Here is a 27,244-nt window from a genome sequence, read left to right on the forward strand (position 1 = left end):
TAGGAGGAAAAAAAATCAATAACTTGATAAATCTCAACATAGATTAAATTATATTTAATATAAATATGCTAAAATTAATAACAAGTAGAATAATGAACACACATGATATATTTAGACTTACTTGATCTATAATCCTCTCAAAATAAATATGCTAATTTTAAAAAGTAGAATAATAAGCAAATATAATATCTTTAGACCTACTTCACCTAAATTGTTTTAAAGATAGATATGTTAATTAATTCTCAAAGAACAATAAATTTATCAAATAGATTAATAAGAACAAGAGCTTTGCAAGCTAGAGTTCATATAGATGATAGTGGAAGTGAAAAAAAAAAAAAAAAAAAATAGAGAGTGAAAATAATAAAGAAGATATAGAGAAAGAAATAAAAAAAGTTATCAAATATTTTAAAATGTGTATATATTTATGTTAGATATTTAAATAAAAAATTTGAGTTTAATAGTTAGTATTTATCATTTAAAATTAAAACTTAGAAAAATAAAAAAATAAAATTAGTGAATCTTCAATTATTTTATAATGATATTTTATTAAAGATAATTAAAAAATTAATAACAAATATTTTATATTTAGTTGACAATTACAACATGATAATGAGCACTATTGATTATATATTTTTTGAAAGAACTAGTATTTAGTATTAGAACATGGAACCTATTAAAGTTACCAAACACATTAGTTTGAAAAAGAAAAAAGTACAACATGTTCAAAATTGATGTAGAGAAAATTAAAAACGACATAGCTGTTGCCTTTGTCAAATGTCACAACTTCAATTTTACTTAAATTTCTTTAAGAGAAAATGAAAAGACTCGGAGCAAAAATGGACATGGCCAATAGAATGGTAGAAAGTTAAATTAAAAATTTTCATTTAACAAGAAATTTTAGTTTCACTTTAAGATAAGAACAAATTTTGAAAACTGTACAACTATGAAAACACAATTAATACAAAATAGGTGATAAAAACTATTATCTCGGCATATTTAATAAATAGGTGGGACTAATAAGATTAAAATAATTAAAATCTTCAAATAATTATATGAAAGAGAAATTTCCGTTTTCAAATACTCCGAGATGCATTCCCAAATGACCACATTCCTCACCCCCTTCGTACAGTTAACAGTAGAAGTTATGCGAGTGAAGATCCTCGTTGATTGGAATCGAATTTGACGTCGACTCTTCATGCATTTGAACCCTCAAATATGGAAAAAATGTTAGCACAATTCAAAAATCGACGAAAACAAGCCCAATTTTGTGGCTGACATATTTTAACTGTAGGGGTGGTAAATTCAAACGTGCCTCAACCTTGGCCATAACTACACCCATGGATTTATCTTATTCCTTAACGCTCAACAAATTAAACATTCTCTTTTATCCAATGCGAATTTTGTTGCGTCTGTCTACGGAGAATGAAGCCCGTGTTTGGTATTCTCGGGCTGCTCGGGGAGGAGGATTAAAATCAGCTCAATTTATTCAATGGCCACCACACCCAAATGGCTCCTCTCGTACCCCATTTGGCAGCATCCTCAAACTATGGGATATAATTCAAGGACAAAGGCCTTTTGTAGGCAGCGATTTGAAAGTAATTTGCCTCTGGAAGTATTGTGCAGAGTGAGATGGAGAAGAGGCCCAAGGCTAAAAGCATCTAGAGCACAAAAGGATCCATCTACAGACACAAAGACAGCCATTGAAACTTCCGCATTGAATCCGAAAGAAACCAACGAAGAGGCGGACAACTTATCCACTGGTTTTTGGCAAAATATCAGGTATTTAATGCTCTCATAAGATATTTGGATTTCAATAATTTGTTTTTTTTTTCCAAGGTTTAGGGTGATGAAAACGAATTTTAACCACCTTAGGTCCAAATGCGTTGAGTAGTGCTGTTAAAATGTACGCATTCTAATTTGTCTTTTACTTTCAATTATCAACATATCATTGAAGTTGTTATTTCCATTCTTCTCATCCTTCAGTCTTTTGACTCTTAAGAAGCGTTCATTTATGTGTTATATTTGAAACTGCATTGAACTTAGTAATTCTTCTATTTCTCCATATTCTTCGGATACTTATAAATTCCGGAAGATGAAGTTTCTTAAAAGTTGAAAAAGAATCCTACACATTGAATCTCTGACTTCAAGTGCATTCCAGTCAGACACATAGACACCTTAGAGTGTATCAATGTTTAAATTATGCAAAGAAGTGAGAGTATAATTTAGAAGAATTTTTGATCCTATCGGATAAAAGAAGAAAAAACTTGTATAAGAAGCAACATTCCCTTATATTATAAACAAGTTTTTGTGGTTAGGACAGCTGTAGAATTAGGGGTCCTATAAACTGCTGGGCCTTGTGGACGTTTTTCAAATCATTTCATTAATTTCCAATAGTAAACTACAGGATTTAAATACGATGCTAGACCTAAGCAATTTTAATGAAGATTATTTCCTACACAGCCGAATACAAACCACGGAGCATTTAAGGGTACTTCTTAACATTATTAAAATCAGTGCTTTTAATTGTTCGTTAAGATAAGCTGAATCAGATTGGGCTGCCATCTGTGTACTTTCATTTTCTCTTTTCCAAACGAATGATGATGTCCTTTGTGTTCTTAACTCAGTAGATGCCCCTCTTGATCCGTTACGGGGCTACTTTGCTTTAGTGCAGAATAATTGCTTCTCAGGGGTTGCTACGTAAACATGTCCCATGTCTTTGTGGAGAATATTGATAACATTTTTTGTGAGAATAAGGTCATTAGCATCCTCCTTACTTCTAGTATTAAAAATACTGACGGAAATTCACAAGCTATTTGATACCGTAGCATATTTATATGAACTAATTTATTGTATATTAATATTCTTCTTCTATACTATCCTTATTTATAAGGTTTATGCAGTTTGAGCTGCGTATAGTATCTAATATGCAGTTGAAAGCCTTGATGCCTATTTACCTTAAAATGGACAAACTCCTTTATTCCATAGAATACAGTTGTAGGGAATAGTGGTCCTTTGGTGATGTCTCCTTTTGTAGCTTGTGCTTATAGATTATGAGATAATGCCATAAATGAAGATTCCTTTTTACAGTTGTATGTGCTGGCACTCTGCCAGATAAGTCCAACTTCTTTTTTAGTATTACCCAGTCCTGTTGGTGGATATTTTGCAAATGCCAATTATACAAATTCCCTTGCAAAATAGGATTACCAGCCACAGTGTGTGAGATAGAGTCTCTCCTACCTTAAAGGGAAGGCTCCCCCTTCTCACTATTCCTTGAATCAACTCGAGGTAAGCAAGAAGTTTAGAGGTACTTTTAAAGGGTGTTACTGATATTCTTTCCTCTTGTTTCAGGAAAGAATCCACTTATTCGCGGAGTGGGTAATGGGAAAGATGGACCTCTTTACTGCACTTCTATATTAAAATTGTGAACAATGATACCAATAAACGCATACCAACTCACAGGGTGATTGAAAGCGTACAGGCTTAGATCTATGTCTATTTTTCTATACTATAAGAACAACTATGAAGCTCACAAACTCCTATGCAATTCTTTGAAGGTAAATCTCTACTATTGGGGTGCACAAACTTCCAGAAGTAGGTAATTTTTAAACTCTAATCCTATAAGCTATTCTAGTTCATAGACATGAAAGTAACTTAATTCTAGTAACTTGCATGAATATGAGAAAGCAATACAAACTACAGACGCAACTTCTAGTTTGTAACACAACAATTGCTTCCAGTCATAGTTTTTAAACAAATCGCTTCTCGTACTCACTTTGCTCCAAATAAACACGAGATTAACATGAATAAAAGATAGCAAACACAAAGTGCAGTCGCATCTTCCAATTTGATCTACCACAATTGCTTCTAGAAACAGCTTTGAAACAAATTCTTCTTTATATTCACTTTGCTTTCAAATTGTACAACAAATCATAGTTATGCTTGCACAAAAATAGTAGAGCTCTCTTGCATATAAAGAGATGATTATTTACAATAAAGGGCACTCCTTTATATAGGCAAAGGAGTGAGAGAAAAATGGAGAAAAAGGTGGGAGGAACTCAACCACCTTGAATAAGTCAAACTAAGAAAGAAGATTTATTGGATTACATAACTGAAGGTATGTATAATCAAGTTACGTGGCCATGGATTACATGCAACCTATCTTCTGAAACTACAAAGCTGAAAATACTTAGGCAAAATGAAGAAAATGTAGAAACTTGTTGAATTTGAATGAACCAATCCTATAGATTATCAACAAAGGCTTTGAATTTGGTGATGCGATTGCAGATGATCACAAAAGGATCGAGAGTTCTTTGATTCTATGTCATTGCATTTGCTTTGATAACTGTTGCATTGCATCTTTTGATAGCCTTCTAATTCTCTTTGATGAATTGATAGTTGTCATTTGAAAACTTCATGTAACCATGCTTTTTCTCATTCCAAGTTGTTGCAAATTCTCCTTTGGTAGATTTACACATTCTGGAGTTTCCAATACTTTGAAAACCTTCTCAATGATGTCCGTATTTTAAACTCAGAGAAACTTTCCCATCAACATCTTAACTGATTTTTAATTTTTTTTTCCAAGTGATTCCACACGAACTCAAGTTCTAGGGAAGCCATTGGGAAAGTGGAGACCAAATGAATATTGCTTCTTTTGACATATCTTAACTTGAAGAGTTTGCTGCAACACGAGAATTCCAAAGAGTGAAAACATCTTTCAATAAGATTGAGTCCATGAGGGTTTGAAGATTCAGACAATGATGGTAGATCCATAGAGGATAAGTGTTCAAAACATGATTTAGATACTTTTTAAACACTTAGGAAGGTTGGAAATGGTTCTAACAACTTGTATTTTGGGCAAGAATGGCCGAAATCGGGTTTTTCAAGGAGGATTACATATGGCAAAATGTGGGGTTTGGCTTAGAATGCAAGTAGATGTAGTTTGAAAGCACGTGGATAGGAAACTTCATGTTTAAAAATGAGAGGTTTCCCCAAAATTGAGATTTAGAAATGCATTTACATGTCGTGAAAACTCATCATTTTTAACTTGTGTAAATGTGTAATCGGGGTTTTAAAGTTGGATTACATAGTTGGGAAATATGGAGTTGGGCAAATTTGGAGATGGAATGAATATGAAGGTTGAAATGTGAATGGATACTTGCATTTTTTGGGACAACTTTCATCATTTTCTTCACAAACAAACCAAAAATAAAACAAAGAAAAGCACACAAAGTATTTACAAAAACGAAGAAAAGAAAAGAAAAACATGTCTCTTGCTTTTACACAAGTTGATAACTTTCAACACTTCCTTGTAAGAAAATTCATTTTTGAAGGAAGAACCTTTGCATTTACATAGAATGAGAGTTTTGAACTTATCTAATAACTTGGAACAAAAATCTTGGACTGCATTTAAAAAAATAGAAGACAAAGAGCAAAAGAATGCAACAAATGAGCAAAATGATCAAGAAATGCAAACAAAATCCAAATCTTACACTAGGAGAGCAAAGAGGAAAACTTGGAGCAAGAAGAAGTTTAAATGAAACTCTCCTCTCCAAAATCGGGTTTTAGAATTCTGTTTGCATGTGTAGATCAAATGCCTTTGAAAAATTCAATCTCCAGCCCTAAATCGGGTTTTCCACATGCAAATGCATGTGTTGAATGATGTAAATGTTATTACAAATGCCCTCACAAATGTAGATCACACTTCTCCAAATGCTTAACACGTTTGAAAATGTCTCCACAAATGCAAATCGCGTTTTGTAGAGGCAAACACATGTTTGAAAGTGCAGTAAATGCAAACAACATTTGCATTTGGCTCTAAGTGCTCAAGAAAAATGCACTTTTGTAAGTGCTTTGCATGTGTAAAAATGGAGTTATAGCATGATTCGTGCTTTCCCAGCCCATTTGCATGTAATGTTTTTGCTTCAAACACCCAAAATCAGGGTTCTTGTGAGCAAACACATATATAAAATATGCAAGGAAAGAGCATGAATCCTAACGCCCAAGAGAAATCGGGGTTTTCAATGAGCATTGCATATTTAAAAATGCATGCATATGTAATAAGGAAACTCTCACAAACTCAAACACCCAAGCAAATCGGGGTTTAGAATGAGCATTGCATGTTTAAAATGTGATGCATATGGAAAGACTATGGTCATATAAACTTAGTTGCCTAAGTGGAAAAAAGAAATCATGTTTAAATGTAAGCTTTTGGTGAAAGTCAGGCTTTTCTAGCCCATTTACATATTTAAAATGACTTCTTCAATGCAAATCGGGGTTTAGAAAACACTTTACACATTGCATATTGGCCTTTCAATGCAAATCACACTTTTGGACTCACTTAGATGTTTTCAAAACATAACTAAAGTGCAAATCGTGGTTTATAAGTTGGAATACATATTTTAAAATGCATGTAAAGTGCAGATCACACTTCTCCAAACCATTTGCATGTTGTATTTTGCATAAAATCCCAAGTCTAAAGCTTGTTGCACTTCTCCAGGTGGATTACATGTTTCTTTTACATGTAAATGAACAAATTGAGGTTCGCAAAATGAAATGCATGTTTTAAAATGCATGAAAAACCACCCAAACAAGTTGCTTTGCTTGAAAAACAAGTAGTTTTGCAAGCCAGATCATGGTTTAGGAAACTATTTACACATTGCATATTCAAAAACATGTAATATGCAACATGCAATTAACCCAAAAAGATGCAATTTGCCTCTTGTGAGAAAATACAAGCAAAATCACACTTCTTGGGTGCAATTACATGTGTAAGAGACTTGCACAATTTAAAGTTTCCATTTGGCACATGTCTAATTGATTCACTTAAGTGAATCTCTCTTTTTGGGGTACATTACATATTTACACTTTACATTTTACATGTTATGTGTAAATGGGTTGAAAAAGAGATTTTCACTTGAATGATTTAAGCTAAAACATTAAAGTGCAACTCAACATTAAATTAGATTAAAAAGTGTACTATATAACTTAAATCACTTAAGTTACGACTTCAAAGATCAAAAAGTGCAATTATATATAACTTAAAACATAATCTAAAGTTATTTTAAGTCATATAGTTCAAAAAGTGCAGCATACCATCAAAATATAAGGTCTAATATTTAAAATATGTAATCGAGGTTCTAAAACCCGATTACACATGCACTTAAATCTTAACAACTTTTGATTGACAACTCCGGTTAAGTCCCAAGATAGCTCAAAACAGGGGCATGACCGAAAGCAAGAGATTGAAGGAAACAAAAAGATAAAAGCAATCGAAACAAACACTAAAAAATGCAAAACAGATTTTGAAGGCCTGAGAATCTCCAATAAAAGACTCATATGGATTGGAGATGATTGATCAATTTTTGCCAATCGAATAGTGAGTTATCTTAGAGAAATATGAAACTTATTTGGAAAAGTTTCACAGTGTTGCCTCCATTTTGTGAGGACAAAATGAAGGGCAACAAGTCCCACAATTAAAATTAATCTTTAACTATTCAAAAGTAGTTTTAGAAGGCTTTCTATATCCTGTAGTGATCTTGCAAATACAACATCAAAATTTCCCTGTCTAAACCCCTAATACTTGTATTTGATCGAAAAAGATGTGTTGTCCTCTAGCTTGCATTCTATGTTCCATTTTTATGACTAAGCATTACCACCACAATTCTGCCTATGTGATGCAGACAAGGATGGGGTACCCAGTGAAAGGCAGCCAATCCTAGAAGTTCTATTTTTTTTTATTGTTGTTTATCATTATTTTTGGTCTACACATTAACATGGTATCATAGCCAAGTTAGAAAACAACAATTAGAGGAAGTTTCTCTTCCTCTCTAGTTTGTGTATCTTGTAAATTGCATAAGTATTTTGTAGGCAATCTGTATATGTTGATTTCTGTAGCAGTGTTGAGATCATTTACCTTCGATGATGCCTGGTTCACATTCATTAGTGGTCCTTTTTAAGCAAACTTTGTTGGTTCATTTTCTACCTGTGTTGAATTTCGAGTTTTTTAATGTGGTCATGCTTCTCCATTGCTGTAGTATATCTTCCCCAGAGTAGTTCATTATTCTCCAAGTCTTGAGGCTTCAAATCTTTGATCATTTATGTCAGTGCTCTCTGTTTGAAGTTTATATATGCTAATATGTTTCTCTAGCTTTGGCAAATTCCTCTTATGTTCATATATATATTTTTTGTTCTTTCATATTGCTATCATCGGATCTTATGCCTTATATCATGGATGTTGAATAATTGATGGCCTGGTATTTTTTAACGGTGGATGTATATTTCTTTATCTTCCAGTTTAATTTGTCTCTTGATTTTTCTATTGCCATCGTGTTGATTCCTTTCCTTCAGATTGTTGTTTCATCTTTTATTGCCTGCGATGGAAGTTCGTGTCCTTCTCTTGTCACTGTCGGCAAATAATTTGCTTTCCTACTGCTGTCTTTGCGTGCTCTTGTAACAACAACAAAATTGCTCATTCAAGAAGTTTAGTATGATTAGAAGCAGGTTAGTATTCTTTTGGCATGATTAGTGGTATGTGCGTCGGGCCTTTAAGAGAGCTAAGTTGGCAAGTTTGAGAATTGTTTTCTTTAATATATTTTGTGATTGGAGACATTGAATGTTGTTGATTATTGAAGATTTCTGTAGTGTTGTTATTATTGGTGTATGAACATTCTATTTGCAGATTTTATATGTTTGTTGAAAAGGTTGTATTCAGAGAAGTTATGTATGAATGTATCAAGTTTTACTTGAGGCTATTAGTGTTGACATTACAGTCAAGTTTGTTTATTAGTGACACACATATTCAGACTGCTAGCAGTTACCGAGCTTATTGTACAGTTAATAGTGTTAACCAAGTAATTCAGGCTCTACCGAGTTCTATAGTTGCTACCGAGTTCCAGGAACATCATTCAATTTGTGCTGAGCAGTATCTACCAAGTTGGTGATTGTTAGTGTAAATCGCGCTGAGGCTAGCGTAGTATTGGCATGGGTGACCTCCCGAGAAGTCTCGGTGCTTCACCCTTGTGAGCATCACGTAGATCCAATGAGTGCTAAGTGTTCCATTTATTCTCATGAGAGATGGATTCATGTTGAATCACTATTCATGAAACATGGGTCAATGAGTTTAACTCAAAATCACATAGTTAAATCCTGATAGCAATATCATAATTTGACTTGTTGTGGAAATTATCTCCTACTTATCAATTCATAATGTTTACCAAGTCTCTCAATGCAAACCGAGTTCTATAATGGTTACTAAGTTTGCAGTTTCAGTGATGTGAATCCAATGTTGACTGAGCTATGCAGTGTTAACCAAGTGATTCAGTTTATACCGAGATCGCAGTGATAGTGTTGACCGAGCTATGCAGTTTATACTGAGCTCGCAGTGATAGTGTTGACTGAGCTATGTAGTGTAAACCAAGTGATTCAGTTTATATGCCGAGTTCTGCAGTGTTTACCGAGTCACCAGTGCAAACCGAGTTCAGACTACTTGGAAGTGATCAGTATGAGCCGAGCTTCTACGTCTACCAAATGCATGACGATGCTGAGCATTGACAATGGTCGCCGAGTGTCAGAACCTCACTGAGTTTGTCTTCAGAACTCGAGTACCTGCAGTTGGGCAGACTTTGTTTATTTTGGTGAAACTTGTATTCTAGCTGACTTTGTTGAATTGTAAATTGGATTGGTATACATGTAATGTATTGTATCACATCCATATATATAGAATGTAACAAGCAGTAAGAAGCAGAAGTGCGAAGTACAAAGGCTACAAGCAGTATAAGGAGCAACAAAGACTTATCAATCACAACAAGGTGATCATTACACTCAAAGGGAATCTCATTCGACAAATCATAGTTGTAGATCAGAGATCAACCACTGGTTCATCCTAACAAGTGGAATGGTTAAATCCTTTCACAAGGTAGACCTAACAATCTTTTGTAAAATCTCTTTACCAAGTGCATACTTCATTGTGTGTTTGTAAATCCTTTTACAAGGTGGACCTAGTAGTCCTTATTGCTCCTATTAGGGTAGATCATCAGAAGTGATCATTGTAAGCCTTAATAGGCCAACTTTATACTGCAGTACTAAGGCTTGTGGGTATCATCCCCACCCCAATTTACTTTTTATTTGAAATTTTTTTGGGTCACCATATTGTGTGTCAAAGTGTTATGAATGTTTTAATGCTTTCAGTTTTTCATGTATGCAATTAGATTAGAATACACATGAAGGATTAATTGGTGAATTAAGATTAAGTCTTATTGGTTACTGATTCACCCCTCCCTTTTTAGTAACTTAGCTTATCTCATATTTCCAACAATTGGTATCAGAGCTTTGTGGTTCTTGGAGAAAAAGTTTAACAACTTGAGCAAAGACGAGAGGCTATGGGGGTATTCAGACTTGATAAGGCTATTGATAATGAAAAGCTAGATTTGGAATTGGCTATTGGGCAATTTGAGAAAGCTACTGTCGAATTGGTTATGTCAAACACTAAAAATCCAAGCACTCAACCAATCTTTGCACCTTTTCAACTCAGTACTTCATTGACTGAAGTGACCAACACTTCATCTACCGAGCAGATAATGCTTCCTCCTTCATTAGTTGCGGTTACTCAGCAACAAGGTATTCCTTCAATTGGTGCATTATCTACTTTTACTGCCAGTCCTTCCATTTCCACTATTGTTGCTATTCCAAGCATGCAAATAATAAGTACAAGGACAGTTGAGAGCAAGCCTCAACCGAGTATAAAAGTCTTTAGCAAAAGCAAAGATAATGAAGGAGACATTGATCTTGATGAGGCTACAACTATCCTGAATTGAGATATCTCTAATCTAAATCTTGATCAAATGCATATAGTAGGAGAGCTACTATAGAAGAAAGCTAAGCAACAAAGGCTTAGAGAAGAAAGGAATAGAGAATTTCAAGTGCTTGAAGATGCAAAGAACAAAGGCAATTAGCATCGAGGTTGATACTTCTCAACCTATTTTGGCACAATTAGCAGAAGTGGTCCAAAAATCTAATGAAGATTTGAATGGACAAGAGAAATTGTTGCAGAGCAAAGAAGGAATTTGAAAATAAAGTATTGGAGCTAGTAGCACAAAAGATTGCAATACATCAAGTAGACTTGTCTACTATTCTTAGTTCACTGGAAACCTCTAGCAACAATGTGACTTCTCTATTCGACAAACTCTATGATACATCTATCTTCACGTAGGAAATCAAAGATAAACTCTCCAAGATAGACAAAGATCTGAAGGCAAGTGCACACCAGTTGTCACTTGACCCGAGCCATAGTTCTGCTCATTATACAAAGATCAGATTTTTGACTGATATGCAAGTAGAATTGCTAAGGGAAGAAGCCAAGATAAGGGCTACACTTGTAGATATACAAGGCATGAGTCTTCCATACATGGATGCATTGCAGAAACACATTGCACATGCTAAAACTCTCATCCATGATAACAACTTCTCCATTGTTGATCACATAATGGAATCATCAACAGAAGCTCAGATTGCATTGCATGCAAGTAAGGTGTTGCAAGAAAATTGGGACAAGACAATGTCACTAATTCTAAAGGTACATTCTGACTTCTTGTCACATTTTAACATTACAGTGGAGCATACACCTTTGGCATTTATGTCAAAAAGGGGGAGAAGATGTGTATAACATGTAAAGCAAATTGAAAAGGGGGAGAAGATGTGTTATAAAAGGAAAGTATATGAAAAGATGCAATAAAGGGGAGAAGATGAGAAGATGTATATAATGTGTAAAATATATTGAATATATATGTATGGAGGAGCATCATAATATTATACATGTACAAATATTCAGATAAACATCTTTTACAAAAGCAATTTTGAAAAATTTCAAAAACAGAGTATGTTACCGAGTTGAAGACACAAGATGGAGACTAAAGATTGTTTTTGAACTTTTTGAGAATTTAATTTTGATTGATAAGTGTTTTTGTCACTAATGCCAAATGGGGAGATTGTTGACATTATAGTCAAGTTTGTTTATTATTGACACTCACTTATTCAGACAGCTAGCAATTATCGAGCTTATTGTATAGTTAACAGTGTTAACCAAGTAATTCAGGCTCTACCGAGTTCTACAGTTACTACTGAGTTCCAAGAACATCATTCAGTTTGCGCTGAGCAGTAACTACCAAGTTGGTGATTGTCAGTGTAAACCGAGCTTCATAATGTTTACCGAGTCTCTCAGTGCAAACCGAGTTCTACAGTGGTTACCGAGTTTGTAGTTTCGGTGATGTGAATCCAATGTTGACCGAGCTATGTAGTGTTAACCAAGTGATTCAGTTTATACCGAGCTCGCAGTAATAGTGCTGACCGAGCTATGCAGTGTTAACCAAGTGATTCAGTTTATGCCAATCTCGGAGTGATAGTGTTGACCGAGCTATGCTTTGTTAACCAAGTGATTTAGTTTATATGCCGAGTTTCGTAGTGTTCACCGAGTCACCAGTGCAGACCGAGTTCAGACTACTTGGAAGTGATCAGTATGAGCTGAGCTTCTATGTCTATTGAATGCATGATGATGCCGAGCGTTGAGAATGGTCACTGAGTGTCAGAACCTCATCGAGTTTGTCTTCAAAACCCAAGTACCTGCAGTTGGGCCGACTTTGTGTATTTTGGTGAAACTTGTATTGTAGCCGACTTTGTTGAATTGTAAATTGGATTGACATATATGTAATGTATTGTATCACATCCATATAGATAGAATGTAACAAACATTAAGAAGCAGAAGTGCGAAGTACAAAGGCTACAAGCAGTATAAGGAGCAACAAAGACTTATCTGTCACAGCAAGGTGATCATTACACTCAAAGGGAATCTCATTCAAAAAATCATAGTTGCAGATCAGAGATCAACCACTAGTTCATCCTACCAGGTGGAACAGTTAAATCCTTTCACAAGGTGGACCTAACAATCTTTTGTAAAATCTCTTTACTGAGTGCATACTTCATTGTGTGTTTGTAAATCCTTTTACAAGGTGGACCTAGTAGTCCTTATTGCTCCTATTGGGGCAGATCATTAGAAGTGATCATTGTAAGCCTTAACAGGCCAACTTTATACTACAGTATTCAAGCTTGTGGGTATCATCCCCACCCCAGTTTTACTTTCTATTTGAGAGGTTTTTGGGTCACCATATTGTGTTTCAAAGTGTTAGGAATGTTTTAACGCTTTCAGTTTTTCATGTATGCAATTAGATTAGAATACATATGAAGGATTAATTGGTGAATTAAGATTAAGTTTTATTGGTTATTGATTCACCCCTCCCTAACTTAGCCTATCCCATATTTCCAACAATAAAGTCTTCTTTGAGTCATGACCAGGTAGCAGTTCAGAGAGCTCGGAGGAGTCAGCTGCTAGGTTAGCCAAAGAGAGGGCAACTTGGGAATCCGAGAGGGCAGTCTTGTTAGACAGACAGAGTCAGCTACAAAAATTGGTAGCGGAGAAGGAACAGATAGCAACAAAGAAGGAAAGAGTAGCAGATGAGAAGAAGAAAGAGTTGGGAGAGATTGCTGGTATGATGCATCAGCTTTAGAGCTTCATATGGAGGCTGAGGCGGAATTGAAAGTTCAGAAGGAGCAAGTCTACAAGCTGTGGACAGAGCTGAACGAACTGAGGGCGCGGACGACTTCTACGCTAGGGACACGTCCCTCTGTTTAGTATCTATACATTGATGTAATTAGTTGTTTATTTTGAGTTTTGTTGTATTGTTGTCCAAAGACGACTTTTCTTTTTGGGGGATGATGTTGTCGGTAAATTCTATATTGTAGCCGATGGGTAGAATAGTATCCGAATGGGCGCGTGACAGTTGAGTCACCCCTTCAGGAAAGTATATGTACACCGTTCAGAAGGGACTTTGAATCATAATTGTAATGAGCATAATTATATTGTAAGCAGTGAAGTGCGTATTGAGTATATGAATAAAGTATCTGTTTAGTGTTATATCTTGCTATACTACATGCGTTAAGTATCCTTTTACCCTGTACGGTAAATAGCTGGTGTCTTATGTTATTTAGTTCTGAGCATTGAAGAAAGTAATCATTCTTTTTTAAATTTTTGTGAAGGGTAATATCTAACATTAGCCTTGTTTTGGTATCGCACTTAAGCACTAAAAAGTGTTGTATCTAATATAAGTGTCGTTTTGCATCTTGCTTCAGCACTGAGAGTCTCGTTCTCTATTTTAGCTTTGATAGTTCTCTCTTGGTAAAAATTCTGAGAATAAAACACACTTCTGTAAGGAGTCTGGATGAGACTATAATTGTGATCTTCATGTCTGAGTTATCATAGTATTTGCTCGACTATCCCTACATCTTCTTCAAACATTGTGTATGGGCATACTTTCGTTTATTTTTAAGAGTTAACAGATGATTAAGCCTAAGAGCAGTTTTTAGATTTTGTGCATCCAAACTACAAAGAGATAAGTATTCTATAATCATTTTTTGTTAGAACACTGGGAATAGTGTTTTCTTTTTAGCATCAATCTCTTATCTCTTTATGATAGGTTGATTTTATTTATCTCTCTTGGTTGCAGGACACATCACGAAGCAATGAGATGATGAGAGATTATATGAAAAAGCCATGAAGATGGGGACATTGCGTGCAGTGTTGGGATTGAATTGATGATACATATCTTTATTAAAAGAGGAAGATCATATACAAGAAATGATATTCAGAGGGAGACTTTTCAGCTTCAGAAGGAGGTTACATGACGGAGGAAGATGTCTAATTCTTTGCAAGCTTATGCGACAGTGTAATTGCTAAAGCTCCCTGTTTGGTCAAATTGGAATCAACTATCTTATTGTGGTGATCAAAGTTTTCTCTGCTGAGAGGGAGTCTCTGTCGAGAGAGAATCTTAGTCATTCGTATACATGTTGTTAGTGAGTTATTCTTTGTGAAGAAACATTTCGAGGTAAAATCCTTTGTTAATGAGTTCTTCTCTGCGAGAGAAGGTTGAGGTGAAATCCCTTTTTCTACCCTTTGTGAGTAGGTATGGTGAATCCACCCTCTGCGAGTAGGCATGGTGAAAATGCTTTCTTCTTTGGGAGAAGTCTGAGGTAAAAGCCCTCGATCCACCCTCCACGAGTAGGCATGGTGGTTATGCATTCTTCTTTGGGAGAAGTCTGAGGTGAAAGCTCTCGATTTACCCTATGCGCATAGGCATGGTGAAAATGCATTTTTCTCTGGGAGAAGTGTGAGATGCAAGCACTTGTTCTACCCTCTGCGAGTAGGCATGGTAGAAGTCGTGTGTGATTTCATGACTTCAATTTTTTGCTCTTATCAAGTAACTACAGTGAATAATGTTATGAAGTAATTTTTTGCACCTCAAACTTCTCTCACAAAGAGGAATGCATTAACAAGGTATTGCACCTCGAACTTCTCCCTCTCGAAGAAGAACTCATTAATAAGGATTGCACCTCGAGCTTCTCTCCCTCATGAAGGACTCATTAATAAAGGATTGCACCTCGAACTTTTCCCCCATGAAAAAGAACTCATTAACAAGGGATATCACCTCAAACTTCTCTCACAGAAAATATTTGATTAAGAAGGAATTGCACCTTAAACTTCTTTTGCAAAGAACTCATTAACAAGGGATTGCACCTCAACCTTTTCTTGCAAAAAAGAATTCTTTAAAGCACATAAAGGATCATTTGATTGCTAAAACTCCCTCTCAGTCGAGATTCCCTCTCAACAGAAGCAACATTTTTATAGCTTTGATCATCACAATACCAGGAAATTGACTCCAATGTTTGTCGAGCAACAAACTTTGCAGTCATACACACAAGCTTGTTGACGTCTGCAAAGTGCTTGACTTTCTACATCTACCATTCAAGCTCCCTTTGAATCTGATTTGTACAGCTGAACAGTCTCCCTTCGAATGTTTTTTCTTCCTCTTCAAAGAAACTAATTTCAATGTCAATATGAATAGTTTAATTCTCTTAAATTTCCGTCAAAATGCAATAAGTGAGAATTTCTCAGTATTTAGTAAACCATTGAACCACATATTTGACACCCATTAGTCATCACAAACCTTCTAGAATCCAATTTCCCTATTCTAATTTAGATCAGTTCATTAGACCCGCTCTGATACCAATTTAATTTAATGGTAGTCCTCATTAACCACAGGCAAATCATCAGATCTTTTGCCTTTCCAACCATAGATGATAAGCTTTTATCATCATCCCCAGGAACAACATTTGCTTAATAAGGTATATTGTATTTTTCATTCCATTTATATTCAAGAGATGAAGATTAATCTTCCTTTATACCAATCAAATGAGATTCATGAATGGACGCCACCCTTCCAAAGTTTGGGCCCTCAATATGATAGGTCTTGCCCAATTACATAATTGCAAGTTACATGAATTGCCCAATAGGGCCAGACCCAATTAAGGATTGAAATGACAAAGTTCATTGGCAACATGGCTAAGGCCGACAAGCCAATCAGCCATTAGGTGTATTAGGTCTACCCTAGAAGGGATCCGGCCTAGCTACACATCAACATAGATGACTACTTATATTAATCATAAACTCATACACAGTGACATATTTATGTGATAAAATATATTATTGTTTGTATTTAGATGTTTTTTTGATTCATTGTTTATGACTTGGTTTAATGTATGAATATATGAATATGTGACTTTGGTATAATACTATGCATATTTATACCTTTGACTTTTGTAATCAGCCATGGTGGTGGAAATGAGGGTTTACAATGGGGAGAATGTGAATGAGGTCACTTTCTTATAACACCACCTCATTGTTGTGATAGGGGGGAGTACCCATGGGGCCTAAGGGAGACAAAGTGGACTGCCTTTAGACTTAAGAAGGATAGGCTTTTAGGGTACCTTTTTGTGAATGCTCTTCACAATCCCTACCATGGTAAATGGGTGCTCAATCATTAGAGGCAAGTTAGGGGTGGCAAGATGTAGAATGACGATAGGACCCCACACCAGTATCCCATCTCATATGCATGGCATTGGCCACATGAGGTCAAAGGGGATGGCATATTCACTTTTTAGCCTAGGGTAGGAGGTTTTTGGGGCAGCTCATCAAATCATCATACCTTAGCACTTCTATGGTCGGGTCACCTTAATGTTAATTTTAGCAATCTATTGGTTTGATCACATCTGTTTTTGAAGAAGTCTAACTATGAATTATGATTATAAATAAACCCTACATGTGTTGCAAGGCTTGAAAAGTATCTCTTAAGATCCCACTTGTTGACAAAAATTGTTCTATGGCAAAATTTGGATTCTCATAATTTGGGGACATTACCACTTTGAACCACTACCTCATTGCGTTTGTAAAAGCTTAAGAACAAACTCTATACTCACATCCTCTGATAGCATTTTCGTAATAGGTAAAGGCTGATATGACTTTGTATTTTGGCCTTTACTTTGTCATCCTGACTAATTCTATAGTTTCGTACCATGTTCTTCACATCTAGATCCCTATTTGACGTAATCTAACCATGGTGTCTTGTTTATTTCTATTGGGCTTTTTCATGAAGCCTAGGTCTCCTTGAACCTAAATCATTTTCATATAGGTACTTCATAGAATCAAAACCAAAAGCCTCTATTCTCATTTCTCTTAGCAAAAAGCATCTTCTATTTAGTCAATCTACTATTTGGTTTGATCTACCTCTTCTGAGCTTTAAAAAATTGAATAACTTTGAAGTGATTCAGCTCATTTCAGGTGTCTTTAATTGAGCTTACCTTTGTTGTTTATGTATTGGAATGCCTTGTGATATATGAATAGGAAAAACTCTTTTGGTAGCAATTAGTTCCTTTGATTCATAAGTGCTTGGATAATGTCATAATTTTTTTTGTCATTATAAAGTACTTACTTTTAGCTTCATCCAATTTTTTATTAAAGCAAGGGATTGGTTTAGCTTCTTGGTTTAAAAATTCTCCAATTGTTGTCTTGATTGCACTCTAGTCTACATAAGACAGTTTGTTGAAATTTGACTATGTTAAGATTGTTACTTCTATGACCTTTTTTTAAGATAAAAATCCATTTTTGTTGCTGCTGCCCACTACAACTCACTCCTACCTTCATTCATGGTCTTTCTTCTAAAATTTGGATAAACTTCATCTAAAAATTGGCAAATCCATGAAAATTTCTTGCCTCATGTTGTCCTGCATTTTGTCACCACAAAATTTAGATAACAGTACAAAACTTTTTCAATTTAGTTTCACATTTCTCTGAATTAGTTCATTATTTAATTTTAATAACATTGATCAACCAATCAACTCTAATTGATATAATGAATCCTTTTACTGAAGGCTTTTGTTAAGTCTTTTTAGTTTTTTAGTTTGTTGAGCCTATGCTTGATTTTTGAAGCCTTCAACGTCCTTTTTCACGTTTTTGAGTGTGTGTTTGTTAGCTTTTGGTCTTTAAATTTTGCTCAAAGCATTGCTTTCGGTTTTCCCTTCGATTCGGTCTTAGGTCTTAATTAGAGTTGGCAATCAAGAGATACGATCATTTTAGTGCCCAAAAAGTGGACTCTCTAGGTGCAATTGCATGATTTAAATTTTTTTGTTATATTTTAATGTTGACATTCACTTTTCAAAAAATATAACTTAAAATCACTTTATGTTATGTTTTTAAGTTACTTCATCATTTTAATTTATCACTTAAAGTAACTATAGAGCACTTTATGTTATATTTTTTAATTTTTCACTTAAGTGACTATATTAACTATATAGTTTGATTTATTTTTGGAGTTACTTTATGTTTTATTTAAAACATATAAGTTAAATATTACTTTTTGAAATAATATTTGCTCATAATATGTTAATTCTCTTATGCAAATGTTATTTTTGACCCAATTAAGTGATATTTCCTCAAAAATCAATTAGACATGTGCTTAATTGATTATTTAAGTTGTTCAATTACATGCCTTTCAACCCATTTACATGTAAATATGCAAATTCCTCTATAGACCACAATTTTGAACAAAAAAGGGCATTTAAAACACTTAACATGTAAATGGATGCATCTTAAAATGTGCAATAGGTCTCCAAGAGTGCAATTTGCATCTTGGAGCCTTTTTAAAACATGTAGTGACTCTTGGAGAGTGCGATTAGATATGCAAATGCACTCCACGAGTGCGATTTGCACTTTAGAAGCCAATAGCATGTAATTTAAAACATGCAAATGCACTCCAAGAGTGTGATTTGCATGAAAGACTCCATTTGATGATATTTAAAACATGCAATCTCTATTCAAGAGTGTGATTTGCCTTGGAGACACATGCAAATGCAAGACTAGATCCCAATTTTGAAATTGAAGGGCAAAACTCCATGTTTTTCCCCCAAAAATGCCCAATCTGCCCAAAAGATGGCTTGAAATCCATGAGAAGGAAGTCGTTTTTGCATCTTTTGGCATTCTCATGCCCTAGACGTTGGTATCCATGAAGAAATCGATGCATTTTATGCAGATTTGAAGCTACGTTCTCATAAAAAAAATCCATTTCAGGTGGTTTTTGATCACATTTCTCCCAAGAAGAATCGTTTGGGTTTTTTTTAATTGATGTCATTGCCATTAATGATCATGTTTTTGCTCAGTTACCGGATTCGTCCATATACCCACAGATCCGGATCTGCGTATGGATCGGGGCAGGATCTGTAATCTTGCCTGTGGATCCGTAAGGATCCGTGGGGCACGGATCCTTACGGATCCACAGGCAGGATTACGGATCCTACTCGGATCCTTGTGGATCCACGTGTGGATCCGCAGCAGGGCCCAAATAAAGAAGCAAAAAAGTGGGCCCAACTTCATTTTTTATTGTTTTTTTTTTCCTAAAAGCCCTAAACCCTAAAAACAACCCTCTAAATCACAATGCAAGTTCATTTACTCTCTATTTTGCTCTCTCATTTTGCTCTCTCATACTTGCTAGTTTGAAGTAAAGTGCTTGGATTCGAAGGAGATCGGTTGTGGAGCTTCAAATACCTTGCAAGAAGTGTTTAAGGTATGCATTTCAACGATATTCTTGAGTTCTTTCATAGATTATTGATTTATTTTTAGTTTTCCAAATTTTCAAGTTTTTGTGTGAGTGTGAAGCATGGTTTTCTTTCATTTTTTTTTCTAGATTGCAAGAATAGAACAATGAGTAGTCAAGGCTCAGTGGGTGGGGGTTGGGGCTGCATCACCAAGCTTCAAAATTGATAAGGGGTCTCCTTTATGGAGACACACAGCAAGAGTCGCACAATGTCCTAGGGGTGGGGCATACATATGGAAATGTAATTATTGCAACATACAACATAGAAGCTCCTATTCCCGAGTGAAACTACATTTTTTGGGCCCTGCAGGGGAAGGAATTCACATGTGTCAGGGTAGTGATAAGAAGGGATTACCAGCTGCACAAATAGTAGCGTTAGCAAAAGAGCAAGATGATGCTGATAGAGCAATTGCAAAAGCAAAATGTGGTGGTTCCAAAAAACCAAATACACCAACACCATCATCCGATCAAACAAACACAAGAACACATCCTTTTTTGCCTATGTCAACTACAAAAGATGAAGATGAAGACGCATCTCCACTCACCCGCAAGAGAGGCCCACTAGATAGGGCATTCCAAAATGAAAAGAGAGATATTGCTGATCACATAATTGGACGTTGTTTAATTGCAAATGGTGTTTCATTTAATTTTGCTAGATCACCTTATTTTAGGGAGATGGTGGAAGCAATAAATGATGCACCCCATGGTTACAAACCGCCTGGTTATGAGAAGTTGCTCACTACCATATTACATGATGAGAGGAAAAATGTAGAGGCTCAACTTCATCCAATAAGAGATTTTTGGGTTCAATCGGGTGTGTCTATTATTTCGGATGGGTGGAAAGATTGTAGAAACTGTCCATTGATCAATGTTATTGCTGTATGCCCTAAGGGGGCAATGTTCTTGAAGGCAGTTGATTGTGAAGGGCAAGTGAAAGATGCATAATTTATTTCAAGCATTCTCATTGATGCCATAGAGTCAGTGGGTCCTGATAATGTTGTCCAAGTGGTCATGGACAATGCAAAAGTTTGTAGGGTTGCAGGGATAATTGTAGAGTCTAGATATGATCATATCTTTTGGACACCATGCACCGTCCACTCTCTCAATTTAGTGATGAAAGCAATTCACACCGGAATAGATTGGGTGAAAAGGATATATGGGGAAGCTGAAGAGATTCAAATGTTTGTGACAAATCACCACATGTCACAAGCAATTTTTAGAAGTTTCTCGGACTTGGAGTTATTGAAGGTAAATTTGTATATTTAATATATAATTGAATATTATTGGATTCCACAATTATTAATTTTTGTTGTTGTTTACATTAACATGTTTTAATTTTTAGATGTATTACTAACTTGAGTTTAACATGTTCTTAGGTTGCTGAAACCCACTTTGCGTCTCACACAATCGTCTTGAGACAACTTGTGAAGGTAAAAGAAGCATTGAAGCATATGGTCATTAGCCCCTAATGGGGCGTTTGGAAGAATTCCAATACAACAAGGGCCTTAAATGTGAGAAGAATGATACTAGATGAGGATTGGTGGGGTCTTGTGAGTTATGTGTTGGAAATCACCGATCCAATAATGGCAATGCTTCGCTTCGCAGATAGTGATGAGCCATGCCCTGGGGGGATATTTATGATTCCATGGATAGTATGCTGGAAAAAATTAAAATGGTAAGTTTTACGCTCTTTTACAACAATTTTTTATTTGAGAGATATCTGGATTCTAAAGTTTAAATTGACATATTCACTAATTATAATTATTATTCATATTTCATATCCTAGGTCATACAAAGGAGGGAGAATGATCTTGAGGACACCCTTTACAAGAAGGTGGAAAAAATTGTTCATCATCGATGGAACAAGATGACCACACCTTTGCACCTCCTTGCATATGCTCTATCCCCGAGGTACTGTAGTTCTTATCAAATGTTTGTGCTATTGATATTTGATAGTGTTCAATTGTCTTTTGTTATCCCCAGGTACTATAGTGTAGATGTACTTTGCCTTCCAGGTAGAGTGCCACCATTTAGAGATGTAGAGATTGCAGATGGGTATAAGAGGGCACTAGCTAAGATATTCCAAGATCCAGAGATTGGGGCAATTGTGAGGAGTGAATTTTCTGCTTTCAATTCAGGTGAGGATTTCCACCCTATTGCCATAACAAACCAAAGCAGGATGGGTGCCATCAAATGGTGGTACCTTCATGGGCAAGCCTTCACGGACCTCCAACCTCTTGCCATAAAGGTCCTATCCCAAGTAAGTTTGTAAAATTAAGCTTAAGATTAAAATTCTCAATTCCTTGAATTTATTATTTAATTTATTTATCTTGATTGTTGTATTGATAATTTTTAATTTCTCTTTAGGTTGCCAGCTCTTCTGCAGCTGAGCAGAATTGGAGTACTTATTCCTTTATCCACTCAGTCAAACGCAACCGGTTGGCTCCAAAAAAATTAGAAGACCTTGTGTTCGTTCACAACAATTTGCGCTTGTTGTCACGAAAGGATCCTAAGTACAAGAAGGGGCCCGAAAAGCTTTGGGATGTAGCACCCGAGACTCTTGATTTAGATATGACCATCCGAGATCTTGCTAGATCCACTTTGATTGATGTGGATGATGAGGAGGAGGATTATGAGTTAACAATCGCCTCTACTACTAGTGGTTTGGGTTCCTCTACTGATACAGATGCAGCACTTGCAGCTTATCAGTACCCCTCTGATGCGGATTTTCTTGAAAATCCATTTGATGATTAAATCAAAAACTTTAGTCTTGACTCTTGATTCTTTTATGAGTAAATCATGTTACAAACTTTAAGTTTAATGATCTATATTTTGAATGTTACAAACTTTCACTTTCAGTAATTTAATGTGAATGTGTTGATTTTCTTTATAATCGTGAAAATAGATTAATTATCAATGTCATTGATCAAGTATACTAGATTCATAGATGCATACTAGAATCATAGATTCATACTATGAAATGATTTAGTTTTAGAATTATGTATATTTCTCTTATTTTTTAGTATATATATATGCACAAATCCTCCACGAATCATAATTGGGGAAAAAAATCCCGAATCCACGGATCCGATTCACGTGCCCGAATCGGATTCGTGTCACGAATCGGAAACTAAGTGTTTTATCCTTTGAATGCCAAAAATGTTACATGCCATGACTTTGTGAAATCACGTTTTTGTTAAAAATGGCTTCTACTTGAGATTGGGCAAAAAATGGTTTGATTCTTGGAGGTTTTTGATCACTTTTTTTTGGCAAATCAATGCTAAAATATCCATTGATTACTTGTCACTCATCCATCACTTGCAAGGTTGGAAAAGTCAAGTTAGTTGTTTAGGATTTGGATTTGGAGGAGAATTGGTCTTCAAATCTATCAATCTTCCTATTTTGGCTCTTTGATCTCCTAGTAAGTAGACATTTTCAACTTTGCTTATCAATTCATGCTTATCTTGCTATTTTGTTGCATATTATGGCTTGTTTTTGCATATTTGTCCAAATATATGCCATGAAAAGTGCAAATTTTCTTTAAATAAGATGAAAACCTTCATTTTTTACATGTTTGGATTTTTCCCAAAATCCATATTCGAATTTGCATAAACGAGCAACTTGCTTGTTGACATGTTTGAGTGTAAGACCAAAGGTATGTGTTTGTTTTCGTTGGTTGTTTGCTTGGTTTCTCATTTTTCTTCTTTTTGAAGAAGTTGCAAGTTTTTTCCCAAGGACTTAAGTGCATTTCACTTTGCTCCATATCCATCGTTACATGCCAAAGCATATTGCATTCATTTCCTTCATATGCAATTACATTCCAAGAGCAATTACATGTGATTCCATTCTCCATCTGCATTTACATGTAATTCCATCCTTCATATGTGTTTACATGTAATCTCATCCTTCATATGTGTTTACATGCAATCTCATCCTTCATATGCATTTACACATTATCTCATTCTTTAAACCTCATTGCATGATTGCATCAAGTCACAATTACATGTAAATCTATTTACATGCAATTACATCCAGAGAACCTGATTTTGACTAAAGGTCACTCTTTAAAAGTCAAAAGTCATCATTTACACGCATTCCCATGTGCCTATCCTTCATTTCTCAAAGCATTTATATAAGGACTCATTCTTTTCTCACATGCTTTCATCTCCTTGAATTGCATTTCAGCCTTTGCATACGCTTACTATTTCATTCAAGGTCATTACACAAGAGCATATTATCTTTCATAGATCCTTTGTTGCTGATCGAGAATCAACGTCGTTATGGAATCAATATCCTTTGATGATGTGTTCACATTTTGGAATTTTCATGTTGAAGCACAAGATATGCCCTCATCCTCAAAATCCAAAGGAAAGATGAAGTACCAATACGAAAAAGAGTTAGCCCATGCGATTGCATCTCAAGTTTCATCACCTCTAGATAATGTTTCTAACACAGAGATTGGGCACATTGACATGGTTGATTTCTTGCAAAGGATTGAAGCCCCTACAAATCGAGAGATAAGATGTATTAAGAAGAGCATTATTCACTTTGTGTCTACTTTCCCTATGGCTGCCCTGGAACCAAAATTTGTTTTGGGATGTGCAAACCATTTCAGCTCAAAGTCCAAGACTATCAAAGATGTAGATGAGAAGGTTATCATTAGACTTGATCCTGAGGTTATTGTAATTGAACAGATCTTCAAGGTACCTCAAAGTGCAAAATGTGTGGATTTGACAAAACAAATGTCACAGAAGATATGAAATGATAATAAGGCAACTTATCAAAAATATATAAACTTATACTGGCTTGATTCTAAAAGAAACAATTTCTCAAGATGGCCTAAAACCCTTCACAAATCTAGTTTTAAGCCAGAATGCAAAGACTTGATTACTCTCCTTAGCAGAATATGTGGTCTCAAGGATTCCAGTGACTTCGAGCAATGGATGTACAAATTGAATTTTCAGATATTCGACAATGAAGAGCCTATCTTTTGGGGTGAGCTTATTAATACCACTGTTTGTGAGCAGTTGCTTAATGTGGGAACTTCAACGCCATTTTACACGAACTGCTTTTTGGTCTACATAGATGCATTCATGGGATCTCTCTCAGGTCTTTCCACCAAAGGGGACCGGTTACAAGTTCCTATCTGGGACTACTATGATCAAATCACCTTTGTAAACAACAAGTATCAATCCAAGATGCATTTTTGAGATATCTCTAGTGTTTGTTTGATAAACAACTGGTAATCAAGCACGTGCCAGATGAAGCTTGGAACAGGGTTAACCATTTTGGTGCTATCTTTTTACAGTTTCCGACTTTCACTTATTTGAGAGTTGGCTATTTCAAAGGAGAGCCATATACTCTGCCAATATATGCTACTGATAAGATGATACTGATGGAACTAGCCAGATATCTCATGGAAGTGCAATCATATGAGAATACTTGACACATGCCGGGTTTTAGTATCACTACAGCCAAACCCTTGATAATTGGTCAGTATATGATCAATTCAGTCTACAAAGCGAAGAATATGGAGGTAGAACTTTAGCTTGTCACATTAAAGAGGTTCAAGGCTAGGCATGATTTTGATTATCAAGGAATGCACTCGATGATCAAAAGAGCTTTCACCCATGTCCATTGCCAAGAGGACATATGGATTGACCTGTGCTCGGAGTTGGACATCATAAGGATGGGCTACTACAAACTCACTTTGTAGAAGATCATAGATCTTAACATGCTTGAAATCTCTAGTTTGAAGATGATGGCAATGCTCTTGATCCAAAATATCATCGTGCTGGTTTTTACAATGTCATGTCCCCTCTTTAGCTCTGTCTAGCAGTAACATGAGAGTTAGCCTATTATGGAGTCTCGTAGGCTGGTAGTGGTGATCAGGGACTCAGGCAGGGTTTTCAGCATCCGGATTTGGTATTACAGGCAGTAGTAGATTAGTTGAGAGCAGTTCCTTGATTTTAGGAGGCAGTTTCTTGATTGTAGGAGGAGATTCCTACCTTTTAAAAGGTGGTGAGGTTTCTAGAGTTGAGGTTCTATGAGATCACCCCTCGGTCTGAATTTCAAGAGATTTGGGTATGTTCTCTATTTTTTAGGAGTATCCCTAGATTTGAGGGTGTGATTGCCATTTGGCCGAGGTTGTCCAACATCAGTCACAGGCTGGTGACAAACTCAGTTTCATGTTTTCGAGGTGTTTTGGTTGTTCCTTGGCTACTTGAGAAATATTTTAATATATTTAAATATTCTCCTAAGTTAGTATTTTAATAATTTAAATAAGACTAAGTGTTTAACCATTTTGGAGTAATAAGGAGTTTTCTTGCTCTATTTGGATCAATTTGCCTATGTGTTATAGCTCGTTGGAAAGAGCTTAGTCTCTAGTATGTGATTATCACTTTGTAGGACTTATTTGATGCTTGGAGCTATTTGTCATTAATAAAGTAATGATTTCCTTCTATTTGGACACCTTTATTTGGAAAATAATATTATATTATAAAGTTCAAATGAAATCCACTTTAGGGTTTTTTTGGGTTCGAATTGCCTTGGAGAGGGGATATAAGGCGAAGGCAACCTAAAGCTGAGTATCTTTCTCATTTTGTCAACCTATTTTGGATGCCATTGCTCTAGAAGAGCATTCCTCACCTAGGACGCAAACCCTTGTGTTGAGAGCAGATTTGTTGGGACGTAGCTCTCAACAAGATTAGATTTGAAGGTTCTTATGCATATAGTTTCATCACGACAGAGGATCAATTTCTAGTATTGCAGTCACACTTTGCAAGCAGTGGATTTATTGGGAAGGTGGCCAGTTTGGTTCAGCCTGGCTTTTCCTTATAGTAGCTCATAGGAGGAATTCTATAGTGTTCATTTGCAGCAGACTGGAGTTGTTTTATTGCAGCAACTTGGGCTCTATCATTTGAACTTGTTTGGCTGTAGCTGGTTCCTATCTTCAGCTGGCGTCAACCTTGTTTGAAGTACATCTGTATTGGTACTATTCTGAAATAAATCAGACTCTGCTGGTACGGTTTTAGAATCATTTCCAAAATAGTATGTATTGCTGCATATGATTTCTATCACTTCTATTTTATCAAGTACTGTTATTTATTCATTGTAATACCTATATTCTAAAAAATACAAAAAGAAACAACCTTCTTTTGCAACTTCTATATAGCTCTATACGATTAAAGAAAAATCTACAGGAAAATATAATTTATATA

General features: G+C 35.5%; 1 protein-coding gene across 1 annotated transcript in view; it reads left to right on the forward strand.

The window, feature by feature from the left end:
* Positions 1-1,122: 1,122 nt before the first annotated feature.
* Positions 1,123-27,244, forward strand: part of LOC149549238 (protein DETOXIFICATION 44, chloroplastic-like) — a 245,707-nt gene continuing 219,585 nt past the window's right edge. Inside the window, exon 1 of the mRNA XM_089792653.1 lies at positions 1,123-1,779. Coding sequence (XP_089648779.1) covers positions 1,490-1,779 — 290 coding nt within the window. The 5' untranslated portion in view covers positions 1,123-1,489. The remainder of the gene's footprint in view (positions 1,780-27,244) is intronic.

The sequence above is a fragment of the Cupressus sempervirens genome, chromosome 7 (assembly GCF_028749045.1).
Source record: "Cupressus sempervirens isolate cs-2001-9-10 chromosome 7, ASM2874904v1, whole genome shotgun sequence".
In the NCBI taxonomy this organism is placed as follows: Eukaryota; Viridiplantae; Streptophyta; class Pinopsida; order Cupressales; family Cupressaceae; genus Cupressus; species Cupressus sempervirens.